The sequence below is a fragment of the Mesocricetus auratus genome, unplaced genomic scaffold, assembly GCF_017639785.1.
Source record: "Mesocricetus auratus isolate SY011 unplaced genomic scaffold, BCM_Maur_2.0 Super-Scaffold_100022, whole genome shotgun sequence".
In the NCBI taxonomy this organism is placed as follows: domain Eukaryota; kingdom Metazoa; phylum Chordata; class Mammalia; order Rodentia; family Cricetidae; genus Mesocricetus; species Mesocricetus auratus.
In genome coordinates, this window is record NW_024429203.1 from 24,611,790 (window position 1) to 24,634,769 (window position 22,980).

The 22,980-nt window shown below is 42.4% G+C and overlaps 1 protein-coding gene across 2 annotated transcripts; it reads right to left on the reverse strand.

Annotated features, from left to right (window-relative positions):
• Positions 1-4,668: 4,668 nt before the first annotated feature.
• Pafah1b2 (platelet activating factor acetylhydrolase 1b catalytic subunit 2) lies at positions 4,669-22,980 on the reverse strand. 2 transcript variants are annotated; one of them, XR_005870242.1, is made up of 7 exons: positions 22,829-22,980; positions 15,511-15,598; positions 13,934-14,023; positions 12,277-12,393; positions 10,772-10,894; positions 6,290-8,421; positions 4,669-5,294 (listed from the first exon to the last, which is right to left on the reverse strand). XR_005870242.1 is itself a non-coding variant. In XM_040729732.1 (6 exons), the coding sequence occupies exons 2-6, from the start codon at positions 15,589-15,591 to the stop codon at positions 8,143-8,145; spliced, it is 690 nt and encodes a 229-aa protein (XP_040585666.1). In that variant the 5' UTR covers positions 15,592-15,598; positions 22,829-22,980; the 3' UTR covers positions 4,669-8,142. The 2 variants fall into 2 exon arrangements, 1 of the variants encoding a protein (XP_040585666.1); XM_040729732.1 differs by having other exon boundaries at positions 4,669-8,421.

Consider the following 22,980-nt stretch of genomic DNA (forward strand, 5'->3'; position numbering starts at 1 on the left):
GTAGAGCACTTGTCTGATATGCTTGAGGAGTCTAGATTCAATCTCCAGTACTGGATGGGTATGTGGGTGAGGGGAGGAATTTTTTTTTTTTTTTTTTTTTTGGTTTTACGAGACAGGGTTTCTCTGTTTTGGAGGCTGTCGGTCCAGCCTGGCCTCGAACTCACAGAGATCCGCCTGCCTCTGCCTCCCGAGTGCTGGGATTAAAGGCGTGTGCCACCAACGCCCGGCGAGGGGAGGAATTTTTTAAATTGGCAAGGGAAATTAGGGCGAATAGCTTTGAGCAAACAGGCAGGGCTTTCTGCCAGAGAAAGAGCTGTCACTTTCCATTTCCTACAGCTCTCACCATTCACAGTGAGTCACCCAGGCCCTGTATCTGGTTCCCTCTGGCCATATGACAGGACCTTAAAAGCTTTCTAGGGAAGGCTGACTGGGCATCAGGTTGCAGGACACGATCAGATAAATAATAGATCAGTTCAAATCTGTGTCTCCCGAGGACAAGAGATCAGCAGCTCTCTTCCACCTACAGAAAGCCTGCGCCTTGGGCTGACAAGTCAGGGTGCTGCTAAGGAGCTCTGCCAGTCTCTTACCCATCTACCGGTGACAGTGAACCTGCAGCCCTAGCCCCACCATTCTCAGTGGCACCCCTCCACTGCTCGCCTCTCACATTTTTCAGGAACTGGTCTGCAGCCTGACAGGTGACTTCCTCATTCCTAATACTTCCAAACCAGCTGAGCCACTTCTATATTTTTTTTTTTTAAGACAGGGTCTCACTGCGAAGCTTTGGCTGGCCTGGACTTCATATAGAGGCACTCCTTATGTAGACCAGGTTGGCCTCAAATGCAGAGTTCCAAGTGCTGGAATTAAAGCTATGCACCACCAATACCCAGCTTCATCACTCAGTGCTAATCAAACAATTAAAGTTTTAGAAATTTTGTTATTATGCATGTGTTGAATCTTTCTGCTTTTGTTTTGGGTGGTTTGTGGTGTGCTTGTTTTAAATAGGATCTCAAGCAGCCTAAATTGGTCTTGAACTCCTGCCTCTTGATTCTCCTGCCTCTACTTCCTGAGGGCTGGGGATTACAGGCTTGTACCACCATGAGAAGCCCCCCTTCCCTTTTTTCTTTTGGTGAGGCAGGGTCTATTCTGCAGTCCAGGCTGGCGCAGAACTCACTATATAGCTCAGACTGGCTCAAGACCATGGCAATCCTTCTGTCACAGATTGTGTTTTTGAGGGTCTCTTTATGTAGTTCTGGCTATCCCGGAGTTCACTATGTAGATCACACTGGTTTCAAACTCAGAGATGCACCTATCTCTGCCTCTCAAGAGCTGGGATTAAATGTGTGCGCCACCAAGTGTTCCTGCTGATTTTTGAGTGTTGAGATTATAGGCATGAGCCACCATGCCCAGCGTCTGCTTTTAAAAATGTTTATCAGTGTGTTGAAGAGGAGGAGCTTATGTGTGACAAGGTGTTCCAAAGGACAACCTGCAGGAATCAGTCCACTCTTTCCCATGTGGGTCCTGGGAATGGAACTCAGACCAGGCTTGGCTGCAGAATGCCCTTATCCAAGTAAATTTTATTTCTATTTCTCCCTCATTTATCACTAGCAAAAATAATCTCTATTGTTTCACAGAAGTAAAAAGATTTGTGCTCCTGTCTGAATTCTGAGTTATAAGCCAGAAGACAGTGAAAGAATTCCCATTCATTCATTCTATTTATTCAGTGCCTGTCCTATACTTGTCACTAAGCAGAGAGAGGCTTAAAGTACCTTCTGTATTTATGTAGGCCTGGGAAATAGCTCAGCAGATAAAGGTGATTTGCCAAACCCATAGCCAGAACCCACATGGTAAGGAGAGAACCAACTCCCACAGGCTGTGTCCAACCTCCAGAGGTCACTGTGGCATATGCATACACTTGAAAATGTATGTAGTTTAAAAAACAAAGAAAAACCAACCAACCAACAAACAAACGAACAAAAAAACCAACTACCCTTTTTTACAGTTTTATAGAGGACATCATGTGAACATAGACTTGAGCTACAAACAGGAGAAATCAGCAAACACTCCAGGTGTCCCTATTGGGTGAAAGATGAGGCACTAGCCAGCAAGGAGGACGGGAACATATTCCAGACAGCAGTTCACCTTGGAGCAGCCATACATGTAAGTTATATGGTACTGGCATGAAGGCTCAAACAAGAATGGGAGAGTCTTGTGACCTTATAAGCCAGTAGCTGTCAAAAGCATGCTGCTGTACTTGATTTCACTAGTGTGCTGACAAAGTTTGCTCAGCGTGTAAAACCTGTTCATGTAAGCCAGGCACAGTGGTACATATCTGTAATCTTAGCACCTAGGAGGCTGAGGCAAGGTGGTCAGTTTGAACCCCAGTCAGGGCTAGCTAGCAAGAACCTGTCTAAAAACAACAAACAAAAAAAATTGTGTTTAGAAAGGAGTTAAGTTTAAATGAACCAGAAAATAACTACATGAGATCACAGTGGCATCTAAGAGAAACACTGTTCAGTCAAACGCTGAAGATTGTTGATTCAGAATGACCATGTAAAAATGTGATCAAGCTAAGCCCAGTGGCCCAGGTCTGCAATTCCACCTACTTGGCAGGCTGAGGTAGAGGAGAGCAAGTTCAAGGCCAGCCTGAAAGACATCAGGAGACCTTATCTAAAAATAATCTAAGATAGTCTTTTAGGCAACTGACAAAGACAAGAGCTCTAAGCTTGGGTGGAGAGGAACTTTGTTGTAGCACCTTGACTTAGTATCTCTGCCTTTTATAATCTGTAGCATGCTTTTCAATGCAGCAGCACCACTGTGGCAGTGATAGTGAGTATGCCATAGAAATTTTTAGCCATATACTCCAGCGGCAACTACTACGGTGTGCTGTGCCATTAGGATAGGTACCATGGTTTAGTCTCATAGCTCCACAGAATGCTTGGAACACAATTTCAGCTTGGGAGTCATGGGGTGGGAAATAAGGCTATGTTCAAGGTTCATGTCCTGTACTGGCATCATGATGTGTCATACTGGGACTGGGGACACTCACTCAGTTCTGATAAGGCAGTCTACAGCACACATTCATACTAAGCTATATGAAAAATTGCTCTAGCCTTATCTATAAGATGGTCAAAGGAGGAAGTCATGTTTTCTGAAGGTCTGAATAAGAGTTTGTCTGAGGTCTCCTCCTTCATGTATTGGAATCTGGCAAACTGCCTACTTTGGAGCTATCCTTTTGGCTAGATGTGGTGGTGAACACTGTAACCTCAGCACTTGGAAAATAGAAGCAAGATGAGTTCAAGATCTTCCTCATCTACTCAATGAGTTTCAAAACAGCCTGAGTTACAAGAGAAACAATAAACAAATCATCTTTCTGGATAATGGAAGGATTAGCTATGCAGGGAATTGTTATTTTACATTTTAAATTCATTTATCTAAGTAGTATCTTCCTCTAAATCTGACTTTACCGATATGCTAACACAGAGCTCTGTAGCCTCTGCAACCCCATAGGTACATGAGTACAAATTCTTGTTTTACAATGGTTTCATTTTAGTGCTGATTGAGGGTGGGAAGTCAGATGGCCAGACAATACTCTATAAGTAAAGTAAATCTGTTGACTGCTGTGACCTCACAAAAGCTAGAACTGAAAGGGAGACACGGGCAGCACAAAGACTAAAGCAGCTGCTGCCTCACCCAGGGGAAGACAGCTCAATCCTAGGACATTCACCTGAGGGCAACTAGATTCAAGATGATTTCATTTCCTGGGAACCTAGAGCAATGAGTAACACAAAGGCAAGAAGGTCAGGGAAAAACTACCTCAAAACTGGGCTCAACTATTTATGTTAGGATTACCTTAGATAGGATGTAACACTCAATTTCTAGGCCTCTTTTTGTTTTTTGTTTTCAAGACAAGGTTTCTCTGTGTAGCCCTGGCCTCTTAACCAATAGGTATACTGGGCTATACCCACACAAAACATCTGGGATAGAAGATACCTGAAGCATTTCTCCCTAGAAGGTACAGGATCCCAGAAGAGCAAGTCATCTGAGTGTAAGCTGCAGGCAACCGGAGGCACTGCTCCAAGAATTAAAATCGTGGTAACTGTCAGAGTGAAGAATGGACAAATAATGCCACATGGGATATTCTGTGAATAAATTGTAAACACTGAATTTACAAAACAGGGTCAAAGGTCAGTTTATGGTTTATTAGTTATCTGTAAGGCTCTGGTAGGGAACACCTTTTTTTTCTTTTTTTAATATTTTATTTATTTATTGTGTATACAATCTTCTGCCTGCATACCAGCAGAGGGCACCAGATTTCATTCAAGGTGGTTGCCGGGAATTGAACTCAGGACCTCTGGAAGAACAGTCAGCCCCCAGTAGGGAACGCCTTTAATCTCAGCATGTAAGATGCGTGGCAGGCAGATTCCTGAGTTCTAGACAGGGCTATCTAAGGGGATGGTGACCAGGCTACAACATCCTCTACTCAGGGGTACTAATAACTACTCACCCATCCTACATCCTACCCTGGAGAGGTGGAGTCAAGTTTGGTACATTCAGTTCCAGGGAACAGAAGATGAACAAAGAATCCACTTTGTTTACAAGGCAGGAAAACCCACCCCTGCTTTTTTCATTGAACTCTAAACTACGATAAAAGAGACAGAAAGACATCAGTAACTTTGCAGTGAAATGTTGACTTTTATATTAAATAAGCACTGAACAGAATGGATTCTAGACAAGAAGCCTTTACCAAAACATAGTCACAAGCTCCCCGGGGGAAGTTCAGGCAGCCTTCTGCAGTGGTCCTGAAGAGGAAGACCATAAGCAAGTCTCCACTCACTGCTCTCACACCACTTGAGAGTCAGGAACTGGCCATGATCCCTTCTGTAAGTGTCTAGTTTCATCACCACTGTAATAAATATAACCCTGGCAGTGTTTGTACATCTCAGCACAGACAGGTCTCAGCTTAAGCAAGGGGTTAGGTTGAAAACACAACTATAAGTGGTTAGGTTAAAAATACAAACAGAAATTTGGGAGTTTTTTTTGTTTGTTTGTTTGTTTAACAATGATAGATACAATTCTTATGGGTAGGGCATGAGCTACTCAAAACTTACTTTCCTGGGTGAAGAATTTTGACTGGACAATCAGGATTAGATAAAGGTCCTCAACAGCCCTACCAGACATGACAGTTGCCAGAGCACTGTCAAGGTAATCTACAATGCAGTCAAGCCACTTGCATCAGAGCATCCCTTTGGCAGGGTATCTCCAACCTGCCACATTAGAGCCGTGACCCCCAGCACCTGGAAGATAGAAGCAGAAGGACTGAGTTCAAGGGCATCCATAGCTACATGGTAAATTCAAACCAGGCTGTACTATATTGAGAACCTGTCTGAAAGGGAAGAAAAATGTTGGGAAAGGAACAGAAAAGGCCAGGGAGGGATGGAGAAGTAGGCCTATAATTCCAGTGCCAGGGAGACAGAGACAGGAGGATCACTGAAAACTCCAGGGCAGCCAGAGTACATGTAGACTCTGCCTAAGAAAACCACCACCCCACCTACCAAAAAAAGGAACAAAGCATTATCTGTGCTAGCTGCCTGGCCCCTTAATCACAATGACAAACTAGGACATTTCATGTGGACACTGCATTCAGTTCACATCTTAAAAAAAAATTACAAAGACTAACTGGTTCTGTCATTGAAGCAATCTGGGTCTGGGATATCAACTGAAGAAAAACTGGTAAACACTTTTCCCCTCTAAAACAGCATAAATAAACCTGGCAAGAAATGACAGTGAACTCGGTATCTGCATGTTAGCAATAGGGCAGAGTTTTATTTAAAAGGCTAATGGTTCAAATACTATTGCTTGAATAGCTCTGGTAGATATAAAATGTAGTAACATCTGAGGTTTATACACATATGCAGGAGCTGAAGGCCAGCTCAAAGGACTAGTTTATTCTTGGTCAAGAGAAGCTATGAGCGCATGCTGCAGGAGTGACCTAATAGATTCATTTAAACCATACTCCCACTCTCTGAGGAACACAGAAACACCTGGATAGAAAAATGTTTGTTTTATACACAAAATTCTGGCTTAATTAGATCTCCTTCCTAAAATTATACCTCAGTTCAGAAAACAACATCTTGAAAAACTCAAGAACTTGGACTACTAAAAAAATAAAAGGGAATTTGAATGTAGTAAACAATTTTAGTAAACACCATGTGTATTTTCCTGTTACTAATGAAGACATGATACATTCACAAGACTATGCATTAAAATAAATTCCTACAAAGAGACTCACCAGGAAAAAAAACGCCATCCCAACTTCTATCCTTCTCAGTCAGGTGCAGGTGTCAGCACAAACCAGTAACTCCTCTAACAGCCCTGACAGCTGCTTTGAAAGCAGAACATAAACAAAGCCAAGATCACAGCTCCTGAATGTAACCATTAAGCACATTTAGTGGGTTACTTCAATCCCCAACCTGATCCAGTTTAAAATGTTTGTTGATTCAGTTTGTACAGGGTCCATAGGCATATTGGACAACCAACAATCTACTGTTCTCTCAAGTAAGTGGCAGTTTGTGTAGCTCAAGTTTGTGTAAAGAGCTCTCTTGAAATCTCAACAAACACACAATATATAAAGAACCTTAAAAGTTAAATGAGCCACCTGCATGGTGATGTATGCCTTTAATCTCAGTTCTCAGGAGGCAGGGGCAGGCAGATCTCTGTGAGTTCCAGGTCAGCCTAGTCTACATAGTAAGTTCCAGGCTACCCATAACTACACAAAACCAAAAAACAAAACTAGTTCATCTTTACTAAAATGGTGGAATAAAACTAGTATATCCAAAGTGGGGCATGGTGGCACATGCCTTTGATCCTACCACCGGTGAGGCAGAGGCAGGCTGATCTCTGAGTTTTAAGGCCAGCCTGGTAAACAGAGAGGGTTCCAGGACAGGCAGGACTACACAGAGGAAAAAAAAAAAACCTTCAAAAAACCCAAAAAAGAAAGCACATCTATTTTGAGAGCAGCTTCACTGTTTGTCATGGAAAAAGCCAATTTTTTTTTTACTGATAGAATTTAAGAATTAAACCAATTAAAAACAAACAAACAAACAAACAAGACTAGGGATTACTTCAGTGGCAGAGCACTTGCTTAGTATGTGCTAGGCCCTGGGTTTGATTCCAGTACTGTAAAATATATATATATGTATATATATATATAGGTCTCTATATATATATAAAATGAAAACAAACATATACACCTTAAGAGAATATAAAACTTGAAATAACATCAGGCATTATGGAATAGGAAACAATTCAGATCCCCACCCCAAATGCTCAAAACAAAGGAAACCATTAACAGGTGACGGGGGTAGGAGTGAGTAACACTATACAGACCCTACATCACAGAACACCACACAGAATGAGCTATACATCAGTAAGATCATCCTGACAGCAGTGCAACTCATAGATCAAAACCGAGTTAAACGCTTCCAATGTAAATAGCCCACCTGCAAAGAGATGAAGGGGAAGCAGTATAAGGCTGCATGCACGGGTCTGTTACAGACATGATATTCAGCAGCATACAAACAATACCCCACAGTCCCCAGAACTTTTCACTGCCAGAATGAGAACAAACCCACTTGTAACTATAGCATCTTCCATATTTGAGTGACAAGCATGTTTAATCTGATGCTATATGTTAACAAAAATGCTGAGGATACATGAATCAAACAAAACAACACAACACACTAACTCATGAATCTTAAAACTGGACCAAAAATAAGTTTAAAGCCAAGTAGATGTGATAATTATCACATATGACATAATCCATAGAAAAAAGGGCCAAGAATCTTCATATTGTACTCATGCTTGATGTTGTCCTAGGAAAACAGTGATAGGTCAACAAATGTGTCATATACAACTAAAAAGTCCCCTTCTGGTTTCCAATGAATTCTCCTTGGCTAATTTTTCTCCTGTGCCAAACAAACCTTTATATACAGGGCCAATTTAAATCCCTCCTCCCCTTCAAACATTAGATACAAGCATCCAGGAACATTGTACAATGCAAAGTGCCTTAAGAAAGGATTCTGTAGTGCCAGTGGTGTAACTGATCTGAGGAAGCTGGGATGCTGTTAACACTGATAGGGCCAGTCAAGCAATGGTGGTTTGCTTCTCCTCTGGTGTTTCCTCCAGCAACTGCATGATCAGTTCATGGAGGGGTTTGCAGATCTTTGCATAGCCCCCTCCTGTGAGATGAAGAAAATCAAACATGTCGTGGCAGGAGATGGCACCGTCCGAGTGCACAAAGCCCCCATCTGTATCCAGGAGCTGCACGTTGGCAAGCTTTGGCAGGGAAACTTTGAGAAGCTGGTTCACCTTGGCATTCTTTTGTCTTAAAGGATTGGGCTTCTCACCTCGAGGTAACAGACCCTGCAGCAGAGCACACAAGAGCATTAACAGAGAGAGTTGTTTCCTTTACTTCCTAACAACTTCCAGTATTCATGGAACATCTGTTCCATCTGACACTCACACTCCAGACTTCTAAAATACGCACTTTTGGCAGTTTGTCTTTTCTTTTTAAATACAATTTATTTTTATTTTATGTTTATTGGCGTATGGTCTGTGTGAGGATGACAAAGTCCTGGAACTAGAATTACAGACTGGTGTGAGCTGCCGTTCGTGTCCTGGTGACTGAAACTGGGACCTCTGGAAGAGCAACCAGTGATTTAAGCTACTGAGCCATCTCTCTAGCCCTGACTTTAGTAGTTCTATTTAAAGCTGATCTGTCTGTTCTTTTTGTTTTTTTTGAGTGTCTTCCTCATCCTGATTCTGATACTCTCCAGGACCCATTATTCCCCATCCTGAACATTTTAAAATTGTTTTTTTTTTTTTCTTGGTTTTTCAAGACAGGGTTTCTCTGTATTGTTTTGGAGACTGTCCTGGAACTAGCTCTGTAGACCAGGCTGGCCTTGAACTCACAGAGATCCACCTGCCTCTGCCTCCTAAGTGCTGGGATTAAAGGTGTGCGTCACCAACGCCCAGCTTTAAAATTATTTTATATGTATGAATGTTTCGACTCCATAGGTGTCTATGTACCACATCTGTACCTAGTACCCACAGAGGACAGAAAAGGGTGTTACAGACGGTTGGGAGTCATCATGTGGGTCCTCTGAAGAACAGCAAGGGCTCTTAACCACTAAGCCATCTCTCCAGCCCACCACTCTGAACACGTTAGCCATGATCTTTTTTAGAGCTTCAGCATGTCCAAGAGCAATTCATCATCTTTTCTTTAAGATGACAAAGATGTCCAGGATAATACACATTACTATTGCTTAGGAACTTAATGATATTCATCCCAATTACTAAAATATCTCCCACTGGTTCTCCCAAAGCCAATGTGTCCTCCTTTCAATTCTTTCTCCATATACCTTGTCAGAAGAATGTAGCTTAGATATACTATCAATGTCAAAGAAAGCTACACTATATTATAAGAAAGAGAATTGGAGATCCAGGCGGCGGTGGCAGCAGCAGCAGCAGCAGCATGTACACCTTTAATCCCAGCACTCGGGAGGCAGAGGCAGGCGGATCTCTGTGAGTTAGAGACCAGCCTGGTCTACAAGAGCTAGTTACAGGACAGGCTCCAAAGCCAGAGAAACCCTGTCTCGAAAAAAAAAAAAAAAAAAAAAAAAAAACCCAAAACCCAGAAAACAACAGATTTACTGTGAGTCCTTTACTTTTACTTACTTGTCATTACTGGTAGTACTGGGGATTGAACCTACAGCCTCATGAGCTCCACCATGCGTTACAGTGCCAGTCCTTACTGTGAGCTATTTGGTTGGTTGGTTGGTTTTGTTTTTTTCTAGACAGGGTTTCTCTGTGTAGCCCTAGTTGTCCTGAAACTGTCCAGCTCTGTAGTCCAGACTGGCTTCAATTTCAGAGACCAGCCTGCCTCTGCCTCCCTAGTGCTGGGACTAAAGGTGTGTGTCAATACTGCCCGGCCTTACGGTGACTTTTACCTTACAAAAAACAAACATATATTCAAAGTATACTCATATACATATTTACTCTAGTTCTTTCAGTAAAACCTTGGGGGCTTTGGTTGCCAATTTACTTATGATTTTATAGTTTCCCAAAAGTCAGAGAGAATTCTCAATTTGTTACATCGCCCTCTATACTTGCTATACTAAGACATTTCAAATGATGAGGTCAGTCTCAAAGCAGAGCTTATTATTGTTAAGTGCAAACTCAAGAACTAGGCACATGCCTATGATCCTAACAATTGGGGCCCTAAAAAGTAGGAGTTAAAGGGCTGGAGAGATGGTTCAGTGGTTAAGAGCACTGCTTATTCAATTCCCAGCATCCACATGGAAGTTCAAAATTGTCTATAACTCCTATTCCAGGGGATCTGACATCCTCACATGGACATACATGCAGGTAAAACACTGATATACATAAAATACAAATAAATTATCATCATCATCATTATTATTTTAGTTTTTTGAGACAGGGTTTCCTGTGTAGCTTTGGAGTCTGTTCTGGAACTAGCTCTTGTAGAACAAGCTAGTCTCAAATTCACAGCACCTACAAGATAAAACCCAACCTAATAGTAATAGCAAATACATCCTTCCATGACCTTTCCTCCTAACCATCCTGCCCTTACAAACAACTATCAGAAACTGCTTCCACTTAGAGACTCTGTATTGATGAGAGACACCATTTTAACAAATATTTCCCAGTAGATCTAAAGATATAAAAATCTCCACCCAGAAAGACTACTTACCAGCACAATGATTTTAGCCTGTGGCTGCCTTGTATTTATAAGTTGTACAATAGCCTCAATTCCACCTGCTACTTCTTCTGCTGTGTTTTCATGGTTGTTTGTTCCTACCCAGACAACAATGACCTATAATGAGGGATGAAAAAGGAGAGAAGATAAAGACTAAGGAATAAAAGAACATAAAACATTTAAACGAAAAGCTTATTTTTAAAAAAAATCAGAGAATCAGAACAGGTGAGAAGGCTTTCAACATGTAAAGGGATTTTCCATGAAGCCATTAGGACCCACATCGTACAAAGAAGCAATCCACTCCCATAAATGTCCTCTGACCTCCATAGTGCACAGTATGTTCACTCCAGTGTGCATGTGAAGACACAAGCAAAATAAATAAAAAAGTAATAAAAACTTTAGAAATATTTCAAAAGAAAACTGATCTTCTCAGAGGATGTTGGGTAATTTCAATTGGGAAACTGAAACTGAAAGTGAAATGGTTCTGTGGGTAAAGACATGGGTTGCCAGGCCTACCAATCTGAGTTCAATATCCAAACAACATGTACTGTGGCAGGCACATGCATACATACACATGAAATAAATAAATGTAATCAAATTCCAAAAAACCTACCACAGACTTATGCCTAATATTATATTCCAAGATAAATTGTATAAATATTTAAGTGCCAAAATTATACCAGTAAGAAACAAGAGTTTCATAATTCATTAATTACACAGAAAAGAACAGTGAATTTAACTGCATAAAAATGAAATATTCCTGGTAAAGATAGTGAAGTGGGATTTAAGGAACTGATTCCTATCACAGTGAAGACTTTTCCCTAGTTAGAAATGTACTATGCAGTAGCAGAAGCACCCAGGAGTGCAAAGGCTATAAATACATAGGCGCACTCAAGAAAGGAGTTACTGGGATGGAGGCTGGATGTAGTTTTAACAATGCTTCCTCTGCACATGTTTAAAGTCACATACCACCATGCCCGGTGAAAGCAACTTTCATTAGTGACTCTCCTTTGTTTCTTCTTTGTTTTCTCTTTAGGGGTTGAAAAATGTATATGCAGTGCACCAACTGCAGATGTTTATAATATGATAAGGTATTACAGATTCATTTGATCACATCTGTCCCAAACATTTTTTCAAAATAACTCAGAGAACTGGCTATATATTTGTTTATATGCTCAGCACTTCCTAAAGTGAGTCATGGCTCTGCTCCCCACCTTATTGCCCAGGCCCACACATCCCACAAACCTACTGAGCATCACATCGATGCCTACAACTAACACGTCACAACAATCCCAATACAACCCAGCCAAACAACAGACTGGGTTCTTTAAAAGTCAGTGCCCCAGTATGTTCCTAAGCAGTAATGTTTTCCTGTAAACAAGCATGAAGCAAAAAACAAGCATGAAAGAGGCCTTTAAAGAAGCAATTTTTCATCACTTCAAACAACTGCATTTGAAAGACTCAAAATTAATCACACTCTTCAAAGTATGTTTCATCACCTTAGGCTTAATGTTCTCCAGTTCCCCATTCTTTAGTCTCCACAAAACATGTCGTGTTGTGTCTCCCCCAATTCCAAAATTTAGTGCATGAAGTGGGGAAAACAGCTCTCGCCATATCTAAAGACAAAAAACTTGACTTAGTTAAACTAAAAATCACCGGAAATAAAAGTTTTCCAACTGCAACATGATTTAATACACCTAAAACTAACATCATCATCATCTTTTTTTTTTTTGGTTTTCTGAGACAAGGTTTCTCTGTATGTAACTCTAGCTGTCCTGGAACTCCCTTTGTAGGCCAGGCTGGCCTTGAACTCAGAGATCCACCAGCCTCTGGTTCCCAAGTGCTGGGATCAAAGGCATGCGCCACCACCACCTGTAGTGATGCAATCAATTCTTTTTTTCTTTTATTCATTCATGTATTTTTAACTTATTTTTTACATTCCAATTCCAGCTCCCCCTCTGTCCTCTCCTCCTGTTCTCCTCCCTTCCCCCCATCCCAACTCTCACCTGCTCCTTAGAGGCCTCGCCTAATGTAGCAGAGCAGCACTCAAGAACCTGCACAGCACATTCTAATGCCCACTGAAATATCAACAGCCTAAATCAAGCTGTCAGCCCAATAAACATTTTTTCATGAGTTCAACTATTTCTTTTGTTTGTTTGTTTGTTTTTCGAGACAGGGTTTCTCTGTGGCTTTGGAGGCTGTCCTGGAACTCCCTTGGTAGTCCAGGCTGGTCTCGAACTCACAGAGATCCGCCTGCCTCTGCCTCCCGAGTGCTGGGATTAAAGGCATGCGCCACCACCGCCCGGCGAATTCAAGTATTTCTTAAAAAAAAAAAAAAAAAAAGAGAAGTTGAAGAAACTTAACCGTGTTGGAACCAAAAAGAAAAGAAATCTGTTGTCTTTTTAAGTTTCTTTGGAAGAATGCCCTACCCTGAAAAGATTTGGAAAAGCTTATTACAAAAATATACAGTAAGTTGCAAGGCAGTGGTGATACACTCCTTTAATCTTCACACTTGGGAGGCAGGCAGATCTTGAAGTCTGAAGCTACCTTGGACTACAGAGTGAGTTCCAGGACAGCTAAGACTAAACAGAGAAACCTTTTCTCTAAAAAAAAAAAAAAAAACACACACACATACACACACATACACCAAACACGTGTCAGAAAGTGGTAGAAGTAGAAGGGGCTGGACAGATGGCTCAGAGGTTAAGAGCACTGACTGCTCTTCCAGAAGACCTGAGTTCAATTCCCAGCAACCACATGGTGGTTCACAACCATCTGTAATGAGATCTGGTGCCCTCTTCTGGCCTGTGGACATACATGCAGACAGAATACTGTATACATAATAAATAAATCTTTTAAAAAAAATGGTAGAAAACAAATTAAGTGAGAATTATGAGCAGGACAAAGAAAATAGAAATAAGAATAAGACATCACCACCAGTCAATACAGCAAACATCAAGTTTCTTGGAAGTCAAGAGCAAAAAATGGGAGTTTAGTTACAAGTAACACTACACCAATAACCCCACTAGGTAGAATCTTTCCCTTGTGCATGGCACTAGAGAATCTCTGAATTCTAAGCCTATGAGGTCAGTTTAGAATGAAAGTCTGTAAGTTATCAGCGGTCATATACTAGGCCAAGAATATCCTCCAATTTACCTCATACTGCTGCATCAACTGTACCATGGAGTCTCCCACAAACAGCACATCCGGCTCTTTGTCTTTACAGTCCAAAACAAACCTATTATGCTGGTTTGTAGAAGAAAGAAAAATAAGAAATCGGCATTTCTTTCCTTCTGCAATTTGTTGGCCTAAAAAAGAACAGCTGTACAACTAGGTACTGTAAAACATTCTTTATGGGCAAGACCCAGAGTTCAACCCCAACATTATAAAACAAATAAGCAAGCAAGCAAACCACCCAAGCCACCCATCCTTTTCAGTGTATCCTAAAGCTTATTCTTTTTTTCTATAGTTAACTGGAAATTAATTTCTACCCTTGCCATACTGACTATTTTATTAGGTTTAGATTCAAGAAAATCACAATTCTACCAAATCTAGAATATCAAAATGTTTCATATAATTAAACAAAACAAAGTAACACCTACCTTTTCCTCAAATTAGAAAAAAAAAGGAGCATTTTGGGAGCCATCAAGATGACTCAGGAGTAGGTAAAGGCTCTTACAGGCAAACCTGTTTGAACTATTCAAATAGTAAACGGAGAGAACCAACTGTAAGTTGCCCTCTGATCCAGAGACACACACAGATAGACACAGACACACACAATTTAAAACTAAAGAAAAACACCCTTTCAGGACAGCGTCTCACCAGAAACTTGTCATGTGGACCAGGCTGACCTCAAAATTTGCAGCAATTTCTCCCCTCTGTGTGTCTGTGCTGAATTATAGACCTATGTAACCATATTATGACATTTTCTAGATTTGTTTTATCTCTATAAAGCTACGTATTTGTTACACCATTTAAGTTTTTGAGACAAAATCTCACTATACAGTCTCAAACTCAAGAGATTCACTTGCATCTGCCTGAATGTGTTGGTAGTTAATGTGTATGCCACCACGCCCAGATTTTGTTTTTGTTTTAAACTGTTTCGAATACCCCAGGCTAGCCTTGAACTCCTGTATCCTTCTGCCTCTACCTCCCAACTATGGGGGGGGGGTTAGGTGTGAACTAAACCATTCTTTTAATTTTTTTGAAAATTTTACTTTACTTAGGTTTGCACATGCATGTAAGTGACTGAGGAAGCCACAAGAGGGCATTGTATCCCCTGAAGCTACATTCAGGTGTTTTGTAAACCTCCCAACATGGGTGCTGGATCTGAACTCTATGCCTCATAATTATGTAGTGAACGTTCTTAACCACTGAGCCACCTCTCTACTACATATGACGTTTAAGTATTTCAGCAACCATTTATAAGTGAGAACGTTCTTTTATGAAACCATACTAAAATAAAAACCAAACAAACAAACCAACCCAGGCCCCAGCACTGGGGAAGAGATAGGAGGATCCCTGAGGTACACTGACCAGCTCCAGGCTTCAGTGAGAGACACTGGCTCAAAAGGTAAGGTGAATAACCACCAACTGCGGAAAACACCAGATCTCTTCTCCCCATCACATGCATGCAGACATATGCTAACTTGTGCACAGACACACATATACGTGCACACACACAAAACAAAGTGATCCATCCACGCAAGTAATCCATACGCATCACCCTTTACCTGAGACATCCACCTGTCATCTCCCTGAATATCTTCCGCTGCATGTGGGATAGCTGCTGGGTTCGAGTCTCCTTGGCTCATTCTACACCTGAGGAGAAATGTCCATCATGTTTCGTTTATTAACAAGCACATTAAAATAATACTGTCGGCTTTTTGAGACAGGGTCTCACTATATAGCTCTAGTTGTCCCAGAACTTACTATGTAGACCAGGCTGGCCTCAAATTCAACAGATTCCGCTGCCCCTGCCTCTCAAGTTCTAGGATTGAATGTGTGCACCACAACCTTGCTATATTTTTAAAAAGATTTATTTTTGTTGTATGTATATTGGTTTGTTTGTGCATAGCATATGTGTAGTGCCCAAAAAAGCCAGAAGAGGGGAGTCAGATACCCTGGAATTGGAGTTACAGAAGATTGTTAAGTGCTATGTGGGTGACAGCAATTAAATTGGGTCTTCTGGAAAAGCAGCCAGTGTTCTTAGCTACTGAGTCATCTTTCCAGCACCTACTGTCAGGTTAAAACAACATTTATTTTATCATGGGTTTTGTCTAGGTACTAAAGCAGGGTTGATTTTCAGCAGAGATGAATTCTAGGACATGATTGCTTAAGTCTCCAAAATATTATCACCGAACTTTAGACATTTTCATATCACTTATATGAAACCCCATCACTTCTCTCTCTGCTCTGTGACTAAGATTAAATGAACAAACTCACTGGGCAATGGTGGCACACACCTTTAATTCGAGCACTCTGGAGGCAGAGGTAGACAGATCTCTGTGAGTTTGAGGCCAGCCTGAGCTACGGAGAGAATTCCAGGACAGCGAGCCAGTCAGAGCTACACAGAAAAATCATCTCACTTTCAACCAAAGGTACAAACTCTGCTCCAAATATACACTTTACCCGACACCGATCCTATGTTAGTTTTCATGATTACAGGTTATAGAAAGCACCAAATTAGACACTTACAGAACAATGAAATCTACATTACAGCTGTTAGAATTACACACTAAAGAATGACTATAAGATGGGCTGGAGAGTTGGCTCAGTGGTTAAGAACACTTGCTGCTCTTGCAGAGGACTTGAGTTTGGACTCTAACACCCATGTGGAGTGTAATTCCAACTCCAATGGATATGACAATCACTGCCAGCCTCCACAGGCAACTCCACACAAACAGAATACATACAGACACACAGACAAAAAGAAAAAAGAAAAAAATGACTACAGGCTGGGCAGTGGTGGCGCATGCCTTTAGTCCCAGCACTCGGGAGGCAGAGGCAGGAGGATCGCTGTGACTTTGAGACCAACCTGGTCTACAAGAGCTAGTTCCAGGACAGCCTCCAAAGCTACAGAGAAACCCTATCTCAAAAAACCAAAAAAAAAAAAAAAAAAAAAAAAGGACTACAGGAGCCAGTCAAATGACTCAGAGAGTAAAAGTACTTGTCATGAAAGTCTGGCAACTTGAGATACATCTCTAAAATTCACATGATGAAAAGAGGGAACCAATTCTGTAAAACTGTGCTCTGATCTACACACAGACACAGTGGCACTAGCATTCACATACATACATATGAATGCTTAAAAAAATTTACAGACCAGCCGGGCGTTGGTGGCACACGCCTTTAATCCCAGCACTCGGGAGGCAGAGGCAGGTGGATCTCTGTGAGTTCGAGACCAGCCTGGACTACCAAGCGAGTTCCAGGACAGCCTCCAAAGCCACAGAGAAACCCTGTCTGGAAAAACCAAAAAAAAAAAAAAAAAAAAAAAAAATTACAGAGTCAGGCATTGTGGCACAAGTTCTTGGGTATCCAACACTAATTTCTGGCCTCCTGGGCACTAGCATGAACATGATACACAAATATATATACACAAGTAAAACACCCATAAACATAAAATATTTTTAACTAAACTCGACTACAGCAACAATTAGAATTCACTAGCTACTAATGTATCACACAAGTAACTATATAGTAATTAAAGTACTAATAAGACAAGACTGGGGAGGATGGAGAGACTCAAATTCAACCACCAGAATTCTTGTTAAAAAAGAGAGAGCCGGGACCAGGTAGTGGTGGCATACACCTTTAATCCCAGCACTTGGGAGGCAGAGGCAAGAGGATCTCAAAAAGGGGTTGTGGTGGTGGTGAATATTAACTAAGGAACACCCAAAGTTTGATGTCTGACCTCTATACTACATACATATGCACACACAGAAACACACACAGACAAAACTAGGTGCTAGGGATAAAGCTTGGCTAGTAGCATGCTTGCCTAGCCATGCCTGAAGCCCTGGTTCAACTCCTAGCACCATACTAAATCATATCAAACCAGGTGCATATCCATAATCCTAGCACTCACGAAGAAGGGAGATCAGAAATTCAAGGTTAACTGTAGCTACATAATGGCCAGCCTGGGATACATGAGATCCTTTCTCAAAAACAAAGGTTAAGCCAAACATAATGGCTTCTAGAGGTAGAGGGAAGGAATCTCTAAGTCTGGGGTCACCTGGTCTATGTATTGAATTCCAGGCTGTCAAGTTAGTGAGATCCTGTCTCAAAAAAACAAACACAAGGGATGGGGAGATAGCTCAGAGATTAAGAGCACTGGCTGCTCTTCCAGAGGTCCTGAGTTCAATTCCCAGCAACCACATGGTGGCTCACAACTATCAGTAGTGAGATCTGGTGCCCTCTTCTGGCCTGCAGGGTTACCTGCAGACAGAATACTGTATACATAATAAATCTAAAAACAAAAGAAAGAACTTCCTAGCTACAAGACCCTGTGTTACGAGTACAGGTCTTTAATTCCAGCACTTGAGGCAGGCAAATCTGTGAGTTCGAGGAGTGCAGCTTGGTCTACATAGACTGTTCCAGGATAGCCAGGGCTACCTGGAGAGACCATGTCTCAACAAACAAAACAAAAGGTCAAATATCTAAGGAATCTGTTCTTCGGCAAAACTGTTAAATAGGAAAAGTAGGATTTGAAACAGAAGTCTTATACAGGTCATAGATCTCTGGGATATTCGGGATTGCATTTGGGGGTAGGGGCATATTTGCATACACATGTGATACTTTGAGAATTGGATCCATATCTAAGTACCAAGTTCCAGGTTCACTTATATTACAGGTACACCTTACAGACAGGGTGAAGATACTACACAATACTGCTAGTGTGTCTACAGGTTCACTGTGATCCATCATATGAAGTCAGATATGGGATTTACCACTTGTGGTACTATGTGATTTTCTCAAAAAATAAAAATAAAATCCCATATCTGGAGCACTGCACTCCAGATCTCTGGATTAGGAATGGCCAATTTACTATTGCTGTTTGTGGGATGGTGGACTTGTTCCATTCTGTGGCACTGGGGATTAAACCCAGAACCTCACATGTTGGATGAGCACTCTACCACTGAGCCCTAATCTATTCCTGTTAAGCAAACTAAGGCCCATCACTACTTTTTAAATTTTTTTAAAGATGTATTTACTTATTATGCATATGCATTCCAGAGGAGGGTATGGGCTCTCATTGTAGATGGTTGTAAGCCACCATGTGGTTGCTGGGAATTGAACTCAGGACCTCTAGAAGACTAGCCAGAGCTCTTAACCTCTAAGCCATCTCTCCAGACTCCCTACTTTTTTCAAAATTCACATTTAGCCAGACGGTGGTGCATACCCAGGGCTTGGGAAGCAGAGGCAGGCAGATCTCTGTGAGTTCAATGCCAACCTGGTCTATAGAGTGAGTTCTAGGACAGCCAAGGCTACACAGAGAAACCCTGCCTTAAACAATAAAAAAAAAGAGGGGCCCTGGAGTCAAATTCAGATAGCTAGCCTTTATAGCAAGCACTCTGAATGAGCCATCTATCTGGCACTCAGCCCATTATGCTTGAATGAAGTTATATTACAGAAATAGGTTGCAGATAAAACTTTTACCTTACCAAGCTGTTTCATTTATTTGTTTTTTATTATTACCACACAAACATCGAGCAAAGCATTTCCATCTGAACACCAAATCTTAGATTCTGTTTGATGTCTCCCTGTGCAGCCCCAGCTGCTTGGACTTGGAGCAGTCCTTGTCTGTTTTCCAGATGCTGAGATCACAGGTGTGTAATAACATAACCCAGTGATAAGTTGCTTTTCTTTCCCAAGGCAAAACGAAGGTACATGGAAGGAGAAACTGAGGAACAAAATCTGCATGCCCAAAGTAACTGGGAGAAGACTGAAAACCATACCAGGCCAGGCGTTGGTGGTGCACGCCTTTAATCCCAGCACTCAGGAGGCAGAGGCAGGCAGATCTCTGTGAGTTCGAGGCCAGCCTGGTCTACAGAGCGAGTTGCAGGACAACTTCCAAAACAATACAGAGAAACCCTGTCTCCAAACACCAAAAAACATTCCAAACTAGATAGTCCCTTGAACATGGATGGATACAAAGGCAGAGTACCTGAGTGCAATTACTTTGTGCCTGTAGACACTTGGATCCTGTATTATTTTGCCAAATCCAACACCTTTCAATACAAAGTAACTTCCACTGTTCGACAGAAGCCTGCAGTTTGGTAACATTTTTAAAACCCAGAAATGGAAAACTGAGCCATAAACTCTTGCCATCTCCTCTTTATAGGCTAGGCTAGAAAGAACAATCACAAGGTCTAGCCAAGCCAGGCATGGTGGCAAACACTTTTAATTTCAGCAGAAGCAGGTGGATCTCTGAATTTGAGGCCAGCCTGGTCTACAGAGCAGTTCCAGGACAGCCAGGGTCACACAGAGAAAACCTGTCTCAAAAACCCAAAGTTTAGGCATTTGGAAGTCAGATAATATAAACTATTATGTTCATTACAACAAAAAATAATCAGGCTGGCAAGATGGCTCAGCTGTAAGCTGGTAAAGCACTTGACCTAAATTTAATCTAATGACCTGAATTTAATCCCCTCAACTCCACAAAGTTGTTCCCTGACCATTGTGCTTTCTGTGGCATGTATGCATCCCCTCCAACACATAGATCACACACACAACTTTTAAATCTAGGGGAACAGAAGATGACTCAGTGGTTGAGAGCACTGTTCTTGCAGAGAACCAGCGTTCAACTCTCAGCACCCACACGGTGAGTCACAACCATCCCTGACTCCAGCTTCAGGGGATCTGGGCCTTCTTCTGGCCTCAGTTGACATTGCACACATGTGATGTGCATACATACATACACGCATACATGCAGGCAACATATTCATACACATGAAAATAAACAAAGATTTAAAAAGTAGAGAAAAATTTAAAATGAAGAATGAATCATGAATCATTCAAAGAGTACTTATGGACATTGCAAAAATATCTGAATTGCAAGGATTCCTGAACCAAGTAGAAGGCAATTAATTTCCTACCACAGTACCCTCAGAGGAGCAGTGTTACACCTTGAATCCCAGTGCTTGGGAGACAGAGGCAGGCAGATTTCAGTGAGCAGGAGGCTGGCCTGGTCTACAGAGCTAGTTCCAAGACAGAGGCATGCAGAGAAACCCTGTCTCAAAGAACAAACAAACAAATGAGAGGTGGGAGGAGACTGGAGAGATGGCTCATCCGTTAAGAGCACTTACTGTTCCCAGCACTCGAGAGGCAGAGGCAGGCAGATCTCTGAGAGTTCGAGGCCAGCCTGGTCTACACAGCGAGTTCCAGGACAGCCTCCAAAGCCACAGAGAAACCCTGTCTCGAAAAACCAAAAAAAAAAAAAAAAAAAAAAAAGAGCACTTACTGCTCTTCTAGAGGTCCCATGTTTGATTCCCAGCAACCATAGTGCAGCTCACAGCTATCTATAACTCCACTTCCCAATAGCGGTGTTCAATTCCTAGTAGTACAAAAAAAGAAAAACCAACACCTCCCACTTCACCTTATTGATTCATAATAATCTCTTTACGCAGCAAACATCAGGGAAGTAAAAGGTGGATAATTTTGTAAATTTCCATGAAACACTATTTTGCAGAGGATCTTTAGCTGCCCTTCAAAATTCCCTGGGAAAAGGAAGCAATCCTAATCCTAACCTTTCCACTTTTTCCACTTAATTTACACCACGACACAGCATCAGACTTCCTACATACGTAATGTGGAAGCCAGTCCCAACAATGACAAATTCTCAAGCTCAACTTGGATTTTGTGTGTGAACCATGAAACTAACAGAGACCTTTGAAATGAGAATGAAAAGATTTAGAGTACTTCCATTAGGGCCCGAGGCTTTTCATTTTGCTTCAGAGCATCTGCAGGGTTATTCTGAAGAGGAAAGCAAGCCTCCTCAGAATACCCTTCCTCAGTCTCTGGTGAGCGCCTCCAGCACATCCATAATTTATCATCAAGTGTTCATGCCAACAAATTAATGCACAATGATTACCTCTCCTACCATTCCACAAAGAGGCAACCTCTAAAATCAGAACAATGTGCCCAGGGAAGGAACCTAAAGACAGACACAAGGCCCATTCAAGGCAAAGAGAAGCCTGTCTTTTCTCTTTCCTCTTTCTCCACATTTTTCCCCTCTGGTCCACTCTCTCCACCCAACTTAAAGCTGTAGAAAATGAAGCTCTAAGGACTTGCTCCCAGCGTCCAGGTGCTCTTTCCTTTGTCCGTAACCACGCTCGTCAAAGACATCAAATGCTTAAAGCTTTGGATTTTCTTAAGGTCCGTATATAAATGTGATGTAAGGCAACGTCGGCCTGGGAGCTATGGAAAGCAGAGTAATGAGTCACTCTCCAAGAGTCAATCAAACCTGTAGACCTCAGGCTCTGGCCCGCTAAACGGACATGGACCACGGGGAGGGGAAACACACCGTCAAGAAACCTATCCACTGACAAGATTTACCTAGCCGGTAGGCCATCGGCCAAATCACCAACGTCTCGGCCTCTTCGCCGAAGGAAGTGGGTGACTCTTAAGGATAGCTCTCTAACCATCCGTTCAGAGTCCTGACACAGGTCTTTGGGATGTTTAAGCAAAGGCAACAGAGGCGTTTCTAATGAGACAGTTGTCGACGAAAAGGGCATGATCCGTTAAAAAAAAAAAAAACACAACCGAGTCACAGGCTTGGGGCCTAGTGGTCCCACCCCGGAGATGGAGGGAAAAGGCAACAGCTGGGGCAGGAGGCCCGCCCAGGGGACCCGCGGGCCACGCACCCACCAACCAGGGCGGGACCGGAGCGCCTGAAGGCTGGAGACCGCGCCGGGCCCCCGAGGGCCTGCGGGGCGCGGCGGGGGAGGGGCAGCGTGGGGGAGGGGAGCCGGGCCTCACAATACCATCTCGCTCCCGCGTCCCACCCGCGACGCCGAAGCCCCAGTTCCGCGGTCCCCGCGATGCACTCACAGAGGCAGAGGGTCCGTGCGGGCCCCCAGCGGCTGCGGCGTTGGCGTGTGGCACGTCTGTCGTTCCCTTGGTCCCTACGGCCCCGTTCCGGCGCGCGTCCCCTCCTCCGGCCCCAGCACCAAGTAGCAGCGTCTCCACTTCCGGCCCCCCTG